General features: G+C 40.6%; 1 protein-coding gene across 1 annotated transcript; it reads right to left on the bottom strand.

The window, feature by feature from the left end:
• Positions 1 to 594: 594 nt before the first annotated feature.
• On the bottom strand, positions 595 to 16,902 carry LOC107207147 (pancreatic lipase-related protein 2-like). The gene is made up of 14 exons (XM_015633891.1): positions 16,795 to 16,902; positions 12,989 to 13,085; positions 10,491 to 10,539; positions 9,520 to 9,674; positions 8,421 to 8,546; positions 6,799 to 6,933; positions 4,955 to 5,063; positions 4,226 to 4,342; positions 4,023 to 4,145; positions 3,034 to 3,152; positions 2,237 to 2,366; positions 1,944 to 2,055; positions 1,261 to 1,428; positions 595 to 758 (listed from the first exon to the last, which is right to left on the bottom strand). Exons 2-14 carry the CDS (start codon positions 12,989 to 12,991, stop codon positions 695 to 697), a joined length of 1,410 nt encoding a protein of 469 aa, XP_015489377.1. The 5' UTR covers positions 12,992 to 13,085; positions 16,795 to 16,902; the 3' UTR covers positions 595 to 694.
• Positions 16,903 to 19,714: the final 2,812 nt, after the last annotated feature.

Here is a 19,714-nt window from a genome sequence, read left to right as displayed (position 1 = left end):
TTCATTTCTAATGTGAAATGCTCAGGTTTTGCTAAGCCTGGTTACTCAGAGTTTCTCTTGAGGAGTTTCAGTGGGCACTGCAAATGTTTGTGTTAGAAATTAAACAGTGTCCAGGAGCAGGGATTTAGTGTTTAGCTCCTTCCAAAGTGGGGAGCACTTGAGGTTTGTCTTATCTGTGTTTTCCAAGCAGGTGCAGGTAAGAAGGGCTGTGCTCACCTGCTGCAGGAATAACCTGGCCTTGTGCTGCTGCTGCCCCATCCCAGAGTGTCCTCTGAGGACAGGGCTCTTGTGTGGGGCTGGAAAACTCTGACCAGCTCACAGGCTGCAGAAAGGACGTGTTCCAGACCTGCAGGGGTGTGCTGAGGACACGTTTCCTTCAGAGTGCTGGGTAACATCCCAGATTTTCCATCTCTCACTGTGGTGGGACTCAGCTCTTGCCTTAAGGAACAGGTAGAGTGAGACTGTGCAGTGTTTTAGATGGATTTTAAATGGAATCTGGTTGCCTCATAGTTACACGTAAAATGAACGTGGCTCAAACACGAAAACATTGGCATGTGTGTTTGCAAAGAACTAAAAATAACCAAAAGGAGAAACTATTTTTTTTTTCAATTTGCTTTAATTGTGTTTTTTGCCAAGATTTTCATGCACAAGACTGAGGGTTTACTCAGCTGCCGTGTACAGACCTTGGGGATCCCTAGCAGGGTGTGAGTAACTGAGGATCTCCATATGCCACAGTTCCATGGCCACAAAAAGTTGACCTGGGAAGAAAAAAAAAATGCTTGAATCAAGATTTATCTCTTTCTGCCCAATGGAAAATGAAAGGGTGCCAGATGTCACCTTGAGGGTTGTTAATCCAGCCCATAGTCCCACTGAAGGTTTGCTAAATGCCTGCTGCAAAGATCATTAGCATCTTCTATTAATAATAACAAGGAGAATTTCCTTCTTTTTGTGACCAGCAGCACAATTTGAGGTTTAATATTCTTTATCTTGGTTTGTAATTGTTTTGTTGCAGAAAAGCTAAACATTTCAAATTATTCATTGCTGTATTCTTTTCCAGACAGTTATTCCCTGGTGCATAGTCAAACATCTGATTTTTCTGATTTTTATTCTGTCTGAAGTACAATGCCTAGTCCTTTTTCTTATTGAAATTCACATTGATTACAAACCATGTGTCCAATTTAACACAGTTTAACCATTTCCCCATCTTTTCTCTTAGGTTTTTTTCACTTGCCTTCTGACCTCTAAGTAGGATACACTTACCTATGTCCATCTGCTCCATATATTATATTGACTGTTTCTGCTCCCAGTCTTGCCCAGAGCAGAGAGAATATGGCTTTATTCCAGAGAAATTCTATTTTTGCAGTATTTTTGGGGTTGATTTCAACATCAAGATACTCTGTGTAAACATCATCTTGAGAGAGGTCTCCACTGCAAATAGAAGGAAAAATGGCATCACTAAGTTTAACAGTTCAGAGATCACTGAAATGAACCACATTCTCCACATATTTTCAGGTTTTCTGTTAGTTTTTTTTTTTTTTTACAATAGAAATTTGCATTTTTGCTGTTCTTTGTAAGAGCACAGAGCTCTGGGCAGGGCTGTGAGCAAGGAGAGGATGAAAACCTCAGTATTGAGCACTTCAAATGTCCTGCCATGGGGAGATGACCAGAGTGAGACTGGGGCTGTCCCCAGAGCCTTTGAGTGCTGAATTTGCAGGATCACCCACCTGGAGCTCAGGAACACAGAACTCATGGAAATGCCTTCCATTTCCTTTTTTACAACCATCCATCTGCCCTCATGGTTCTTACTTAAGTAACAACTTCTTTCCTATCTGATGTTAAGCAGAATATTTGCAATGCAAGATAAGTGTTAACACTGCTTAAATATGTGGAAAGATTAATGTTAGCAACATTAAATACTGTAGAAAAATACTAATCTAACTTACCTAGCAACTTCATATTCTTTTGAGTTCCCATGTGTGTCAGAGTAAACCAGGTTTATGTCTCCCCTTGTTTTCTTTACACCAGACAATTTGATAAATACTTTTTGTCTCCAAGCTGCATAAAAAAAAACAAAAATGAATCCAGATTATCACTGGTGAGCTTACATAAGTAATGTAGCATTTTCTCTCAGAGCTATTAGCAGTTATTTATAGAAGCAGCACAGGTGCATGGCTGTAAATTGCATCAAGGCACTTTTCAAACTTGTGAACCTCTGTAACAAACCTTCTCCACTTACTAGCAAAAGGCTCATCTGCTGCTGTATTTAAAAAATACTTTTGGTCTACCCTCTTCAATTTTTCTGGGAATCTGTCAGCATAGTGCCCCATCATTGGACATCCCTCCTGTGGACAGGGGAAACATTTTCCCTAGGGAAAACAAGAGCATCAATTAATGAGGAATATTATTTTTCATGCTAGCCCTTATGAAATTAATGCTGCAGATGCAGTTCTGGTCTTGCAAAGCTGTGGCAGTACTGTGCATTTTCATAACACCAAAACCTGATAAACTTGTTTTAGATAATGGCTCCTGCACCCAAGAGGGTGCAGAATGAACAGGTTTGATGCCTGTGTATGGTAATAACCTGAAATTTGTTAGTTCAAATATTTTTCAGTTAGATTCTAGTGCAAAATATGGGCCAGTTTTACCCTTCTAGTCAAGGGGAACTTGCCTGCATTCACAAATGGGGGGAAATGAAAGGAACATTGTTCATTAGTGCATGTATTTAGGTGCTCTAATCGGTGTCAAATATAAATTAGAGAGCAGTCAAGGATTCTGGAGGCTCTAAATGTAGGAATTAGTAGGTTTCTTCTAACATAGGTTCCCTTTGCATAAAGGTTTGGGGTGAGAATTCCACAAGCTTTTATTTTTGCTCCTAATATTTTGGTGACATAATTTTATGCTTCAGGATTCCTTTTCCAGAGTGGAACTGCCGTGTGCTGTGCTTCCCCCAGCCACCAACACCCAAGTGGTGTCTGTCCAGAGACCTGGAACATTTCCTTTACACCTCACCCCTTCCTGGGCTGGAATACTTACTTTCTTAAAGGATTCATATGAGTCACAGGGATATGCCAGGAATCCAGTGGGGTAGAGGATACTTGCAAAATAAAACTCGTGGCTGCGTGAGTGGTGGCACCCCCCAAAGAGTGTAGCATCTGTTGGAAGAAAGTTTATGAGCTTTGGTGAAATAACCTCCCATTATCCTCTGCAAGAGTGGCACTTTTCTCACCATGGAAACAGCTCAGGCACAGAACAGAACAGCAGAATGGGCCTGTAATAATTTCCTTTTGGTCTGAATTTCTAGTTGCAGGAAAAATTGCTGGGTTTTGGTGTTTTATCTGGAGAATGGTGTACCATTGCCCTAAGATTTCAGCTGGCATGCATTGGTCTGCTATGATGTAATAGTCTTTTTAAAATATATATATATTTACATATACATATAGCGTAAGCAGTCATAGATGCATATATATATATATATATATATATATATTTGAGATATCATAGCAAGATAACATTCTTTACAGTTTTAAGGGCTTAATAGAGCATGGAGAAGCTGTCCAAAATCTCTGAAAAAAGAGAAGTTTCAGATTCAGATGTGAGGCATGTACAGCCCCTGGAAACACTCAGTGCTTTTACCTAATTCATGTCTTAGGAGTGTTGGATGCCCTTTACAGCATCTGCAAGAAACCAGAGGTGGTGTGGTCATGCTGCTGATTTGGCCTTTCTCAGCCTGGAAAGTCTCCTGCTGGGGTTGTTGGACCTGAAGTTCCCTGTTTCCTGCCTTTTGCATCCCATTTCAAATTACAGAAGCAAAGCTTAGGCAGATACGACACCTCCCTTCCTTGCAGAGTTCTCTGTTCTGTTCCAGCCTTTGTTGTTTCTTATTTCCTTTTTAACTTAGGAGTAAACAGGCAAAAAGCTATTTTGTTTTCCTGTTTTCTCCCAAATAGTTGACAATTTTCACAGTTCATGTTTCAGAACTGACCAAAAATAAAACCCAAAGCATGTTGGAATTGTATGTTTACCTGCAATGATGGCTTCAAAATCACTTTGTTTCATCTCTGGAATTAAATCAGTGCATCCAGGCATCACAGTTCCTCCATTTGGGTAAAAGTCCAGGTGCCCAGTGGTGTTATACATTCCAAAGCCTGAGACATGCATGGGAAGCTGTCAGAGTCCTGGTGCCACGTGCATCCCTGCAGGTACCCCCTGGCACAGGAGCACTTACCTGCTGCAGGAAAGTGAGCAGCATTGCTGTGTATAACATCAACAAAGTTTGCATCTGTAGGATCCAGTCTCACCTCGGGAGGAGTACCTTCAAAATAGGGCCCAGCAGGGTCTAAACCTAAAAAAAAAACCACCCCACATTTATTGGTTGAAGGAGAGAGAGAGGTGTTGCACCTTAATATATCATTTGCCAAGTCATGACATCAAATGTTTAGTTTTGCAAAAGGCAAGCACAATAATTATAATAATTATGTGAATTCCAAGCTAAATTATAAAAAATACGTGGATAGTATGGTTTTGTGAACCTTTCTGAAAACTTATTCCAAGAGAAGTAAAATATTTTTTCAATAGGTTATATAATGGCATATTATATTACTAGGAAGGAGGCATTTATTACCCACAGATTTATTACTGGACTCCCTAAGCTGCAAATGGGGAAAACTAAGGGTTCTTTCTTTGTCTTTGTGTGGGGCTTGATGTAACCCAGTGAATGATGGTAATGTTACAAACATGCTAGCTGTGCTTGTCCTTCCACTAAAGAGTACTTCACCTAAACAGAGAAAGAAGATGTAATAATTACCCTGTTTCTGAGAACCATAAATTTTGTCTGCTCTCATGACAGGTATCTCCAGCACTGCCAGTAATTTAATTCCAGTCAGCAGACCAGTGTGTTGCAAGTTCTTTTTCCTTTAAACACGCTGTTAGCTCTGCATGTTGGTGAGCAGCCTACCTGTTATCCGTCTGATGCCTCGGATCCTTCTTCCTGCTTCTCCTGCAGTGTGTGCTCCCAGACTGTGGCCAATTAAATGGATTTCGTAAGGGGAGTACCCGAACATTTTCTGATCATTAAAGTGGTGGTGGTGGTGGTAGGAGATAAGAACACAGGCTTTGAATAACAAGCAAAGAGAAGGTCTGACATTATGGGCCTCTGGGAACATCTAGGCCGACTTTCTGCATAGCAAACAGAGGGGGTGTTCCTCGAGTTAATTGCTGTTTAAATTACACTAAGAATTGACAGAAAAATGATCCCATCTGGAATTTTACATGCATAGTGATGAAGGGTTCACTGTTGTAGTGTTGGCATATGCTTGCTGTATTCCATTATCCTGTGTGACAAAATACAGACCATCTTTCCCATTTGGATCAATGCCTAACATCATCTTCCATAAAAATTATCTTACTTTTTTCTTTATTTATTCTTTGAAGCCCTTTTTTTGGTCACATATCTATTCTCCACGCCTCTTTAGAATATGTGATCATATTATGAATAAGATTTTCACTGCCAAGCTCAAGTGGGGTGATGTCCATTCTCCTCTTTAGCAGATCTCCCCTGTGCAAGGCTTGCACTGCTGAGGTATTATACTTGCATTGAGGGTAAAAAGGGAGACACGAGGGACACGTTCATTGCATTTTGTAGCAACCAAAACCAGCAAGGTTGCTAACTGATTGAGATTTTTACATGAAGTTTTGTAATGTGTGTGCCAAAATTAAGGCAGATCTGGAGAAGTGGTGGCAGATTAGGTGGCAGATTTCTCTGAAAACGTTTTACTGCAGTGTTTCCATTTACAATGCAGCTGAACCTTTCTGACAATGAAACTTCAGAAATTTTTAAATTAGGGAAAAGAAAAGGAAGTCTAAGTGTTACTTATGCATTTTTGTAAGGGAAGGAAGTGTGCCCTAGGCTGCACATGATGCAGTAACAGGGACAGTAAATAAGAAACTAAACACATCCTTCAAATAACCTGATATTTATACATAGAGGAGAAAGATCCAGAAGCTAAATGTGTGAGGTTACAACCTCCTAGGAAGGAACAGTAGATTGTAGCCTGGCAGAATCTGGTAAAGTGTTCTTTAGAACACCCTTTAAAATGAGCCTCAGGTTGTTGCAAGGTTGGCACTTTGTCTCGTAGGCTCTGAAGCAACCTTAAGATGAACAGCTCCTGGCCAGGGTCAAGTCCAGTGCTAGGCTGGATTCTGATTTTCAGCTGCTCCAAGAACTCGTGAGTCTTTCAGAAATCCAGAAATTCACAAATTTGTGGCAAACACACAAACTGTGTGAATGTGAACACCCGCCTTTGGGAACACGAGGCTCACAGCCAGGGGAAAACTGGACAGCTCATCCTGCCTTTAGACAGCAAACACGGAATTATCAAGTGAGGCAGCTGCTGCTCGTTTTGGTGCTGCTAAACTGAGATATTAACGCAATTCTGGCACGGGTGTATAATGCTGGGAAGCCCTTGTGAGCATGAGCTCGCCTGATTCCCGTGGCTCGGCTGTACCATGGTATGGAGACGTTGCCACCTGCTGGTCTCTAATTTACGGGCACATTTGTGTCCTCTGTGGCTGGAGCAGTCCTCCCAGGGCTGATCATGTTTTCATCAGCTGCATCTCAGCTGCACAGCCCTGCCTGGCAGCAGAGGACAGGTTCCAAGCCCAAGCAGCAGTGTGGTAACCCCGGTGTGTGTGCTGAGGAGAGGCAGGGGCCAAGGCAGGCTCATTTACCTGCAGAGCTGATATGAAATACGCAACCTCAGCCCCCAGCACTCGGATGTTGTTCACTGCAGGCTCATTTACCTGCAGAGCTGATATGAAATACGCAACCTCAGCCCCCAGCACTCGGATGTTGTTCACTGCACTGACGTAGGTGCCTTTCGCTCCCTCTTTCCAATCCACAGCGATGCAGTTGATGTTTTCCACTTCCAGCAACAGCTGATGTGGGAACACACAAAGCAAAGGATTTAAAGAAACAAAATAACAAACAATCAGAGATTCAACTGAAACTGGAATAAGGATTAAAATGTAACATAATAATCAAGTTTTTAATTCTTTACTAAATGGGACTCTTCACTATAGCCTGTACCACATTGAAACACATCTTCTTACAAGACAAAATCATTCCTCAAAAAAAAAAAAAAAATTTTAAAACTGTAATAAAAATATTTTACTTTATACACTATTTCTATATTTGAAAAACTTCTCCATTTCTGCATGAAATTCCGTACAACTGCACAGTGTATGTACAAATGTACAGTGCTATGACTTTCTCTGAGGGATGATGGTAGTTTAACTGAATTGTATAAGAAGCAGTCTTATTTACCAGTTGGGCTTAAAACTGTGAAAGTCATGTCAGACTTAAAAAAATTTGAAGGAGAGAAGAAAAGTTCTATTCCAGCAAAGAAAGCATTGGTCACTTTGGTGCAGGGCACAGTCCTGCAGAGATAGTGATTTTTCCAGTGGAGGAATCATGTGTTAGTCTGCAGTTACAGCTTTCTGTGAATAAAGGTCACTTAAGGTTTGAGATAGAGCCAGGAGTGATAACAAATATTAATCCATGAAAAACAGCTAAAGGTAAAGGAAAACAGAAGTGAAACAATAATGCATCCTGGACTCACTCCTCTCCTGTGGGGACCACAAGTTTGTAGTGTAGCGAGCCAGAAAGAATTGCTGTTTTTTTTAAAAAAAAAAAAAATAGAGAAAGGAAATTTAATATTTCAGAGTAAATTTTTCATGGATTTTAGAACAGAAGTAGTGCTGCTGATTTGTGACTTAGTATCCAGTGGTGTCTTTTCCCATCTTGGCCATTTCCCTGCCAGCACAGAAGCAGCAGCAAGTAGAGCAGATCTTGCTTGTCTGCCAGAGCCAAGGTACACTCTGCTGGTTTTGTGGGAGCTTCCACATTTCATATTTGAAATGTTTTTTTCCACTGAACTCTGTAATCAAACAAAAAGCAGAAAGTTTGGTGGTGTTCTTACGTTTGTTTGCTTGGGTTTTGTTGTTGCTTGGGTTGTTTTGGTTTTTTTTTGTCTCTAAGAACTGGATAGTGGTGAACCAGGGTAGTATTTATAGACTGAAACTTGAGCTTTACTAGTCAGGAGGGCCCTTGGACTGAAAGTTCAGTTGCTGCTTTGGGGAGCAGCTGTGAATTGGAGTCTAATCCCATGTCTGGACATGGGGACAGCTCTGTTCAGTTGCTGCTGTGATCTGATCTGCAGGGCTTGCAAATGGAAACTCTAGAGAAAAACCATGTCAGAGAGGACTGAGGGGCTTTGACTTCGCTGCATCTTCCCAAGTAGGAACACCTTGGTGTATGTGAAATTCAATTCTTGTTTTGCAATGAACTGTAAAATGCATGGTGGACATTAATGCCTAAAGGATACCAGCCCAGCTGGCAGGAATCAGAGGATAGTGTCTCATACCAAGCACATTTCTACCACCCAGCCTGTTTTTCCAGTGCTGCCAAATCCATGAATGATGAAGGAGGTTTTCCTGTGTGAGGAAAAATGTGACTTCTGGATGGTTGAGGAGTTTATTGCCGAGATCACCTATGGGATAAAAAAAAAAATAAGGTTTTATCTGTTCCTACTTTTGAACATTTTAAAAAAGTCAGCTAGGTCATACCCTCAGGACTAAAGGGACTCTGCTTTGACAGGACAAAGTCTGTGGTTTGTGGAACTCGGGGACCAAAAATCTCATCTCTCTCAGTTCCACTATGGTTTCCACAGAAATTAAGCCCTTGTGGTTTTTTCTGCCCCCAAGAATTCTTCATGAAGAACCCCCTTTTGCAGAATATGAAGCAACCTAAAAGTGCCACATTTTCACAGGGTGTCTCTTGGCTTGAGGTGATGAGTTTCTCCAGGGAGCAGCCCACCAGCTCCACAATCCCTGCTCCAGCTTGTCCTTTTTCTGACCTGACCTTTGGCTTCAGTGTGCTGCTCTGCTTCTAAGCTGCAGCCTGTTTTTCTCGTTAGCCACTTCAGAAAGGCTGGAAGAACTTCATGCAAGGACTTCATGCAGTAAAGCTGATCTTCACACATTGCTGCAAGCTACTTAATTATCTATTCTTGAGAATGTTATCTGTCTGTATTGTTTTCAGACAAATACAGGGGCTGTGATGTGAGCTCAGGGAGTTTGGGTGTGGAAGGGCTGTGTCCTAGATCATAGATATGCTGGAGTTTAATGGGAAGTAGTGGAAGCTGTTTTCTGATTTATTTTATCAACAACAGAAGTGCTGAGCAACCTGCTCCTGAGTGTATCTTAGGTGCTTCAACCTTCCTCAGACTTAAATACATGCAAAATGTAGTCTGCCATAACCTATATTTTAAATCTTCTAAACTTCTTGTGTCCTACAGTTCATTCATGCATTTTTTTTGTTTGTTTTGCCCCAAAGTATATTTGTTAGTGTACCTTCAAACTATCTTCTGTCTTGTTTGCCTATGGTGACTGACACAGACTTTGTAACAAGTTAACAAACAGTTTTAGGTTCAGTCAGCTTTTGATGTCAAAAATAAATGTCACCTGTGAGTTATTTCCTGTTTCTCTGGTGTAGAGAGAGAAGCTGATGTTCATCTCTTCTGGAGAATCAGGCAAACCTGTCAGAAGCCTCCCTGGTACCCCAGACCAGGGAGGGTCATCTGTGAAACAGCCAAGCCTGGGGTAGCAAACTTCTTTACCTAGAGCAGAAGAAACAACTTGTTTATATCTATGATTCTCTTGCTTGATGATGTATTTGAGACTAAAGCAGTTTGAAGAGCAAAAATCTAAGGATTTCATTTTATGATTGATTTTGAAATTAATTTTTGAAGGTCATTTTTGAGTCCTTTATGTGTATTGCCTAAAGTGGGAACAGAAGCAATACACCAAGCTAAATAAACCAAGTAAAGGAGGATAAACCAAGTAAAGACCCCCACAGTATTTTGACACCACTTTCTAGGCTTGTGAAGGATGCAGTTCCTTTTTACAAAACATCCTAGTAAGAAATGCTTGTTAGAATTGCTCCTGCATATCTTCTACTCCAAAGCATTGTGTCTCTGTCATGGGAATGAAGGTAACCTTGTACAAAGAGTGATATGAATATTTACTTCAATACAGTAGTTTTTCCTAGATCAAATGGCTCTTGTGCTCACTTACACTCAACTTTTATGTTTTAGAATTGCTGTGCTGAGCACCCTGTTGCTGGTCAGTTCTTTGTAAAGAGCAGCAATGTAAAGACAGATTTTGCATGGCCTTGGTAGAAGTAGGATACAGGACTCTGAATTTCTCTGTGGATTTTCAGCACAGTTTTGCCTCTTGAGCTCTTAAAAATGAATTTTAAACACAGCAGAGCCTTTTAGCATTAGTTCCATGCACTGTAATAGACATTGCCCTACAAAGACCCACAAATCATGCTACAATTTCCATGTAAAGGAAAATAACAGTCATCATCTGCTATGTACCACTTCATCTGAATTCACTTTCTAGTGACAGTGTTTAAAGATACAATTTCTCACCTGCTGCTCTGCCAAGGAGATAAAATGCAACAATCCACATTCCAACCACCTAAAGCAAATTGAATACACAGGTTAGGCATTTTATTCCAGGGGTTTTGTCCTTTTTAAAAGAGTGTAATGCAAAGAGAAATGCAAAGACCTGCAGCTGAAGAGGAATAACCTCACACATTGGTGTGGCACAGGGGGGACCCATCAGCCAGAGGGAGGCCAGGGTGTCCTGGCAGACACCAGCTGACCATAAAACAATGTGTCCCACAGCCAGCAGCATCCTGGGCTGCTTGAGGGGGAGTGTTCCCAGCAGGATGTGGGAAGGGATCCTTCCCCACCACTCAGTTTTGCTGCTCACTGCATTTCTTGCACAGACAATGCTGCCTGCAGATTGCTGCTGGACTCGATCAGATCACAGGATCCTGATTTTTTCCTGGCTGTGGTGGATAGGTGAGAGGTGTGATACAACAAGCACAGTGGTACATATAACTTGTTGAAGTCTGCACACTTGGCAGCTCAGGTCCCACATTTGGAGAAAAGCTTTGATCAGATTCCTCTTCTCTACACTTTCCTTACTGGTCTTTTCCATGGCAGGACTTCCATTAATCTCATCCCCTCCCCTCATTCAAGTGTTCTCAATTTCCTTTTCTTCTAGGTGTTTCCTATGGCACCCACCTCCCATTTCCAACATACTGCTTTTCTTTTAAACCAAAAATCTGAGTTTCCACCCCTGGCCACTGGGATAGCTCATTAGATATATTAAGAAAAAATGGTAAATTTGTTAGTTATAATCTCACTATGTGCATAGCACTGTCCAAGGGATTTTTTTACAGATGTGAGAAAGCCAGAAACACAGGACTCCAAAGGTCCTTGACACTACAAAATGCTTTCACAAACAAAAAAGAAAGAACTGGGAATTTTCAGAATTTGTCCTTGAAGCTTGTGTGGCACGTGTCAGACAGGAGGGATGTGTGATCCACCTGTGTGCTTGTTTTTGATGGAAGTGGGATTACTTGCCTGTAATGACATGGTTTCCTAACAAAGCCAAACAGGATAGGTCACAGCACTCTCTAATAAACTCTGAAGTCCCTGTTTGGTAATACTTTGTTTTGTTTGTGTGTTTGGGCAGAGGAGTGAGGATGAATATCCCAGCAGTGAGCAGGAGCTGCAAAGTGCAGAGCTGAGAGGAATCATGAAATTTCCTTAGAGATACAGTTCTGATCCTAAGCCTAATTTGTCCACTGATGTAGTTACCAGAGAGGAAAACAACCTGCTCGAGGAGAGTGGAAAGCAGAGAGGAAGTGTGGCAGTAAAAGAGGAGAGAAAGGGACCAGGAGTTACTCTAAGCAGGTGGAGAAGGGCAGGAACAGAGAGGTCCCCACTGCTAGCCAAAAGGAGCAGCTCCATTCAGCTAGAATTCCTGTCAAGGTGCCCATCTTCGTGGTGAGAACCTGGTGACAGTGCAGGAAAACCACAGCTGCTGTGGCTCATCAAATGAATTGGAGAGCTCCACAGGGTTTCTTAATATTAATGGTCAGCCCTCACACCCAGGGAATGTACAGTCCATGTCAGGAACATTACAGCAGGAAGGAGTAGAATTTCTTCTCAGAACCAAAACCTGAGAGTAATGATTTAAGGAAATGTGGGAGATTGTTGCCAAATAAAAGTGATAAGTAATTTCCTTCAAAGGATCTTCCTTAGAAGGGAGAAAATAGAAATGATCATGTAGCCAGGGAAACCAAAGGAGTAGCAGAATTTTTATCGTTTTTGGAATGTTGATACATTCTGTAATTAAGAGAGTTGTAGTTTGGGTAGAAAATAATTTTTTAGTGGGAAGCCTTTCTGTATCAATCTATATTAATGATAAAAAGATGGCAAAGAGGTTAAAAAAGTATGTAAAGAAGAGTTCAGGCAGCATGCAACTTGAAAATTCTTCCACTGGGCATTTAGGAGGCGTAGCTCTGAACAAGAGGAACTGGAACTTCTTGTTTGTGGATGTGATCTCAGCCTACCCAGTGCTGCTGGCAAGAGGCTGCTCAATGCTGAGCTCAGGAAACATCTCAATGAACAGAAGACTTGCAAACCTGCACTTAATATTCTGAAATTGATGTTCAACTCAAAAAAAAAGAAATATAAATTGTAAATACTCCCAGTCTGCCATCCTAACATACAAAAGCTGCAGTGGAGCAGTGGTTATTCCTCACAACAGGACATCAAGTCACCTTCAGGACACTGTTGCTCAATCAGTGACTCATGGGCCACAGTGGAGGGTTGGGGAGATATGAGAAAGTCTGCATAATGACTGTCTGCAGTGTATTTTTAAGTCCCACACATGTACCCACACACCTTCCTTAGGAAAGGCACACAGAGCCTTAATGAGGAGCAAGGCCAGATCTCAGGACTTCTCATTTATCAGTATTTTAAACCAATAATGTCACTGCCATAAATAGATTTTTTTAACATTTTAAAAAACATTTTTAATTTATTGAATTGATAAGAATTTTACTCACCATTCTCCTATAAACCTTGTTATCTTTTTTCTGGTGAGCTGTACCAGGATACAAAAATGGCTGCTGTTTTCTTTAATGAAAATTGGAGAACTTTATGCTGAAAAAAAAAGTAATAGAAAATAAATTTAAAACCTATGGGTAACTTGGTAAAGTGGAAGAAATTAGAAGAAAATAGGGGAGGCAAAAAAGGGCAATATTGGTAACTGGGAATTAATGGCTAAAAGTTACACAGATTTCATAGGAAAAATAACAATGTCAACATGTATCATTTATGGGTGTTACAATTAAGGAGAAATACTTGATGCTTGAAAGAATTAGGAAGACAAAATATTTTTCTTCTGTCTTTACCAAAACCAGGTGAAATTCACAGCAAAGAATTCACAGTGATTCTCTGTTCAAAGAATAATTTTATGTCTGATGTGGAATAGCTGTTAGAGCTGAAAATTCAAAAATCACTGGGTTTCAGTAACTCATAGCTGATAGTCTTTAAAAAAAAAAAAAAAGAAACCATCAAGAAAAGTATTGACTTTTTTTTTAAGTTATTGATTTGTAAGAAAAGTCCAGATACATAATTTGCAGAAAATTAATATGATATTAGGTAAAAAACTAGGATGAATGACCTGAGGAATTTCAGACCTGTGGAATTTCAGTCCAATATCAGCCTGAAGCATAATAATGAAACTCTCCACAGGAGAACTTCTCCACTAACTCATGAAATAAAAATTGTGAAAAGCTGTTAAAATATTGTGTAATTGAATTCAATTGCATAACATGACAAAGTAACTGACAGTCCTATAAGATCAACATTTTAGATCACATGATACTTGGATTTTAGGAAGATTTTTGCCACTTGATATTTTGATTAAGGAAGTAAAATTATATCCATACAAGTACTACAACAGTTAAGTAGATTAAAATTAAACGCATGGATTAAGTAGATTTAAAATTGAGTAATTATTGCAGTTCAGCCTTTAGTTGGAAGAACTAGAAGGCAGCTCCTGGATTTACAAACACAGTTGTTGCTACTGTGAACCATCATGTAACCACATGTACCACCTTATCATATATCATTATTCTATCATGTATCTTATCTTACCATGATCAAGGTCTGATTCTGTGTTTCAGCTTTTTAGCTTCAGGGGTTTTTCTGCTCATTGCTCATGCTGGATCATCACTGATGAAGGCTTAGAGGAATCAGTTACTGGCATTAAACTGAATTCCAGCTTTCAACACTGATATTGCTGGACATGAGCTCAGACTGAAAAAATACTGACATCTAGGCTAAAGTATAGTAAAAAAAGTACAGTTTTTGGATGTAGGATTATTTTTTGGTGTTTGGGGAATTAAACACCGTCACACTGTCTGCAGATCTGAGGTGAACATTTGAGAAAGCTGTAACTAAAAGACCTTTGAAGTCTTGCTAATGTATTTGTAGTGACTTTTGAAGTGCCAAGGAACTTGTTATTCTTTGTTTCCACACATACAGTCAGGAGAATACTACTTTCCAATTTTCAGGTCTGCTTTTTCCCCTTTAGTACTGAAGTTTAAGTTCTCTACCTTCTTTCAGGTCTTTTTGATGTGTGATTTTTATTCTTTTTTCCTATTTTTTTCTGGCCTTGCCATTCCAACCATACTTCTATGCTCCATCAATGGCACTGTCCTGAAACAGAGAATATTTTTGCAGTTCTGTCTTTCTACTGTTTTATTTCTCTCTTATTTTTCAGCAGTTTGCTTCAGCTCTCAGTTAAAATTTTAAATCAATACAAAGCAGGAGAACCCATCTAGAGTTTTACAGTTAGCTTTGGATACAGGAGTTGTGGGTTAAACTTCTTGCTCTCCCAGCAAATTCTTGCATAGCTTTGAGTGTGAGGCATTTAGAGAACTAATTGCACACCCGAGTATTGAACATTAATTTAAATGGTAAAAGAGAGAAAATAAAAAAATAATTAAAACTCTATCTTTAGGCCTCATAATGGGCATCATGTACATATTTATCCTTTATTATATATACAAATACCTGAAAGTACAACGTGATTTTTAGTTGTTTATTTGAACGTAGTTTTGTTGTTCAGCCCACTCTGCACACAAATATTTCCATTTTTCCTGGGCACAGCCCACCATCAGTGGCTCAGGCACACTGCTTGAGCAGACTATCAAATAACTATCAAATACTCAAAAGTGGTGTGCAGAGTACTGAGGAAAATGCTGGTGATATGGTGTGATAACTCAGCTGGCAGAGTAATTAGCATAGTTGTTAGACTTTATTTCATCTCCAGTTCCTCCCCAGTGCAGGGTTCTGATTCTGGATGAAGGTTTTTTGACACTGCTTCAATACAAATGAGCAATAACTAGTAAAAATCATCTTGACATTGGCCAGCCTCCTTTCCTGCTTGCTCACCAGCTTTTAAATACAGTGAAGTTCTGCAGGAGGAAACTGGCCTTAACTGAATAGTTCTGGAACACACAGATTGAATATTAAACAATTTTTGTAGCACAGCAAAGATGTGCAGAACCTTTTGCAAATTCTCTTCCTCCAAAGCACCCAATAGAAAGTGGCAACCTTGGCAAGGCAGGGCTCACACATTGTCTGGTCTGGGCAGCAGATTTTGTCAATGCCAATTGACCTCTTAAACTGAATCTGAAACAGTGGACTAGGACATTGACCTGAATGACTCAGAATAGTGATGCAAATTATTTTCTTGAGGTATTTAATGTGGGAAGAGCTCCAATAAAATGTTAGTAGGTATGTTGGAGGGTGCAGTAAGATTTAGGCTTTTAAGGTGTTTAGGTCAGTGTCTTAGAACTGGTGAACAACCTAAAGTAATTGTAGGATAACAGTGAAGAAAACATATTTAATAACAAGTCTTTGGCTTCCTACTGTGCAGTATTTGCTCAGATTTCCTAAATAATAGGGTTCTCACCTTGACCTTACATGGTATTCATACATTCAAGTTTACAGAGACAATTATGATAATTTAATCTGACTACAAACATCATAAAAACAAACCAAAACAAACCAACAACAAAAGTGATTCAGTTTTAGGAAGTGTCTGCCAATTCTGAGTAACCAGGGAGCCTTCAGCTGACTTGCAGCCACCACCTGGCCACTTGTCTGTCCTCCCCAGGTGATCTCCACTTTTCATCTCCATGATTAGGCTGGTTTTAAACTTAGTCAACTCCAAGACCAGCACTGTTGGCCTTTTGCCACCTCTGAAGTGCAGAATAGCCCGTGTCAATGACAAGTTCAAGTTCCCCTGTGCACAGTACTCTACCAAATAAAGTCTTATTTTTCACATTCTTCCACAAAACAGCTCTATAATTCTTCCCCATTCCCATTCTCCCTTTACATTTTCAGTGCTCCTTATAATGCTTAAATATGTAGCCTGTTTTACCCTCCTGTTTAATTTCTGCTGTTATTTTGTGTTTTAATGCCTATTCCCTTAAAAACGAAAGAAGTCCAGATACCATCTGCAAATACTGTCATTTTGTTCTTCCTTTAAAAACAGTGATATATTCGGTCTCAAATTACCTTAGCCCCACTGAACCCACCCTGTTTCCCTAGCTGCATTGCATTGTCACAGCCCAGAAATTCTCATCCCCTACTGGGATTTCCTGCAATTGAAAAGTTTGAAGCCTGGTGGCTGCTGCCCAGGGTCCCTCTCTGAGTGCTGCTGGTTATTTTTTGCATGCTCACTCAGACCATTCCATCCAGCCTGGCTGTTTTTAAGCTAAGGAATCCTCAGAGCCCCCACCTGCAGCTTGTACAGACGTTCACCCCCAAACCCCAGCAGTTTTTCAGCACTTACCACTCTGAATGCAGAAGGGGTTGGTGCTTTTCAGGCTCTGTTCAGCCAGCTCCCTGTCAAATCCTGGTCGCTGCTGGCCTTTTTCACTTGGAATCAGTCCCACGACAGTAGGTGCAGACCTGCCCACACGGCGTCTAATTATAGGCTTGGTGTGGGTGAGTGAGAACCTTTGTAAAAATGATCCCCTCAATGCTGGATAGAACAGATGTTGCCTTTCCTTTTATTATATGTAATTCATCAATATTTTGCCCTCCTGAAGTTTTGCTAGCTTGAAGAAAGCAGGATGAGGCTGTTTGAGCCCCCTCAGAGGGGCTGCTGTGTGGAACATCCATCCCAGCCAACACGGAATGTTCTCCTGAGTGAGCTGGTTACTGTGAGCTCGTGTTACAGGTAATGACTGACCCTCCACTGCAGGGGAGCTCAGAGCAGGAGCTTTATTTCCTTGTTCTGTGTCCCCCACGAGCAGTCAGCAGCTGTCTTTCTGTCTGTTAGCTGTCCAGTGAGCGTGTCTTGTCAAAGCAAACCCTTGTACATTTTCATATAATCAAACCTCTTTATATATATATATATATATTTATTTTTTTTTTTAATCAAGAAAAGACTAGCTTCTTTTAAAAGAAAGGAATAGGAAGAATAGGCTTACAACTTAGGGGCACTATAAGTATCTGAGTTTTTACAAGTGGAGTTACTCAAGCTCTGTCTACCCACCACCATTATGTCTAACGTATGTCCTCTTAAGCCATGTGGGATTTGTACATTACTTATCTGGTACCAAGCTCTCTTATCAGCTGGCATAATATAACTGAATATAACCGGTGTAAACTGACATTGTTGTAATCCATCTAGATCAGAGAAACCACAGGCACTTTCATTCAAAATTGTTTCAGGAGAAGGATAGGATGATGATAATTGTGTCATTCATCTTTTCATGGCTTGTCCATCATGTAAATCCCAGATTCTCTTCCGTGCTCCGGAGATTGTGAGTCACAGCCATGTCAGAACCCAGTTCTTTCAGGTCCTGAGCAGGGCCTCAAGTGCCTACAGTGCTATCTGCAGGATGGGTGCTGCCATAATCACCGGCTCTGGCAACTCCTAGGAGCGACTGTCACCCTTAATCAAGGAGTGGTGCGAGTGCCCCAGGGCAGGAAGTAACTTGGGCTGGATCTGTGGTTCACATAAGGAGCCAATTTGTGGTCCTGAGATATGTGCATTGCCTGAAAGAAGGTATCTCAGAAATTACACCAAAAAATGTTTCTCCACATACTGAGTGGTGTGTAAGGCAATCAGCCTGCAAGGCATTGTGAAAACTGAGTCAGGGGTGTCTGTCACTCCTTGTGGCACATGGCACCTGCAGGAATGCTTGAGTCTGGGTCAGGTTCTTGGTAGAGTGGTGCAAGGCAGTGCCACTACAAAAATAATCATTAGAAAGAAGTCTGAGAGGAATGTGCAGGAAGCAGTGGCCAGTAAGAGACTGCATCTCATATTTAATTTCTGCTTACACTGACAATGTGTGCGTCATTCCAGATAAGACAGAAGAGACCCAGCTAATAAGAAAGTATTGACTCTCGAGTCTACCTTCATGGAGAGGAAGATGGAGATTTGGCAGCAGTTGTGGCCCACAGCTCCTCAGAGCAATGCAGCTCATTAGATAGGTCTGGGGAGGAAGGAGTTTGGGGAGCCAAGGGAAAGAGATGAGGAATGTCATGTGCCCTCATGTGCCTCGTGTCAAAATTCTGGCATGTGAGTTAAATGCAAAGCAGCCACTGAAACTGCTGCCTCTATTTATGATGAGACATCTGCAGAATCTGAGGGACATCTTTGTGTGGCAATGAAACACTTCTGAAATATTTTTTTGGGGACCAGGATTTCTGGATGTGCCCAAATATTTTGCTGTTCTTTCCACAGAGTTAGTCTTTGTGTGTGGGTGCTGGAACAGTGCCACTGGGTTTCACTGTGTATTTCAGAGGGAATACACAGTGGTGTAACTAAATTAATGTAGACCAGAATTAATAGCCAAAGTAATTTTTAACCCTTCTTGTAGGTTTTTGAGGTGTAGTTCCTTTTAGGAATGGTCAATTTTTCTGGGCCTATTTCTGTGTCTTAAGAGGAAAACAAATTTTAGTGGGCAGGTAGGAAAGTCTGGCTTTTGCAGCTGCCACTGACAATGTGCAGCTGAACACATCCAGTGATTTTATAAAAGTCAGCCTGAGAATTATCAAGGACATAAATCCTTTTTGGTATCAGTGGCATTCACATAGGAAGGAAAAAGAGAATCAAAACACTCACTGAGGATCATGCTCTCCAAAGGAATCTCAGAATCTGTTTCAAGTGCAGCAATATATAAATTACTGAGGCTTTTATAGAAGGATAAGTGTATAAAACTGTAAAAGCAACCTTTTTCTTGCTCTCACTTCAATTTTAGATTGAAGATAGTTAATGAATTTCTTAGGTTGGATGGAGGTCATTTGTGTATTCCATCCTCCAGAGAACTGCTAATATGTATAGACAAAGACCGCTCTGCTCATTGGAGAATCTTACCTGCAGTGTCTGAGTGGCAGAGCCAAGAATAAGAGATTTGCTTCATATTTCTATTGTTTAACTCCAGTGCTTTCTTTCTGGTCAAGTGAACAAATTTTTAATTGAATAGAGACAAATTTACCTTAGTGTATCCTTTCCAGCAATTTCCAGCAGCAATTAAAGGAATGTTTTGGAAGTTATAAATACTTATGATTTTCCATAATGCATGCTGGCTGTCAATTAAATCACTCAAAGCAAGCAAAGCTAAAATTACCTATTGGTTTTGTGAGCTGGAGATTTATGGAGTATAGTATTTGAAGTAAATAGCACTAGAAAAGGGAGTTTTGGAGCAGATAATGAAAGTAACCCAAGGCAGAGGGGAGTCCTTAGGGACAGACAGATT

Source organism: Parus major, chromosome 6 (genome assembly GCF_001522545.3).
Source record: "Parus major isolate Abel chromosome 6, Parus_major1.1, whole genome shotgun sequence".
Classification (NCBI taxonomy): Eukaryota; Metazoa; Chordata; class Aves; order Passeriformes; family Paridae; genus Parus; species Parus major.
This window is presented reverse-complemented; position numbering and strand designations above follow the sequence as displayed.

Coding starts and splice junctions, on each gene's coding strand:
- LOC107207147 (XM_015633891.1), bottom strand. Junction 6,934..8,420: donor GGGTGGTAGAAATGTGCTTG/GTATGAGACACT, acceptor TTCCCACATCAG/CTGTTGCTGGAAGTGGAAAA. Junction 5,064..6,798: donor ATTTCATATCAGCTCTGCAG/GTAAATGAGCCT, acceptor TTTAATGATCAG/AAAATGTTCGGGTACTCCCC.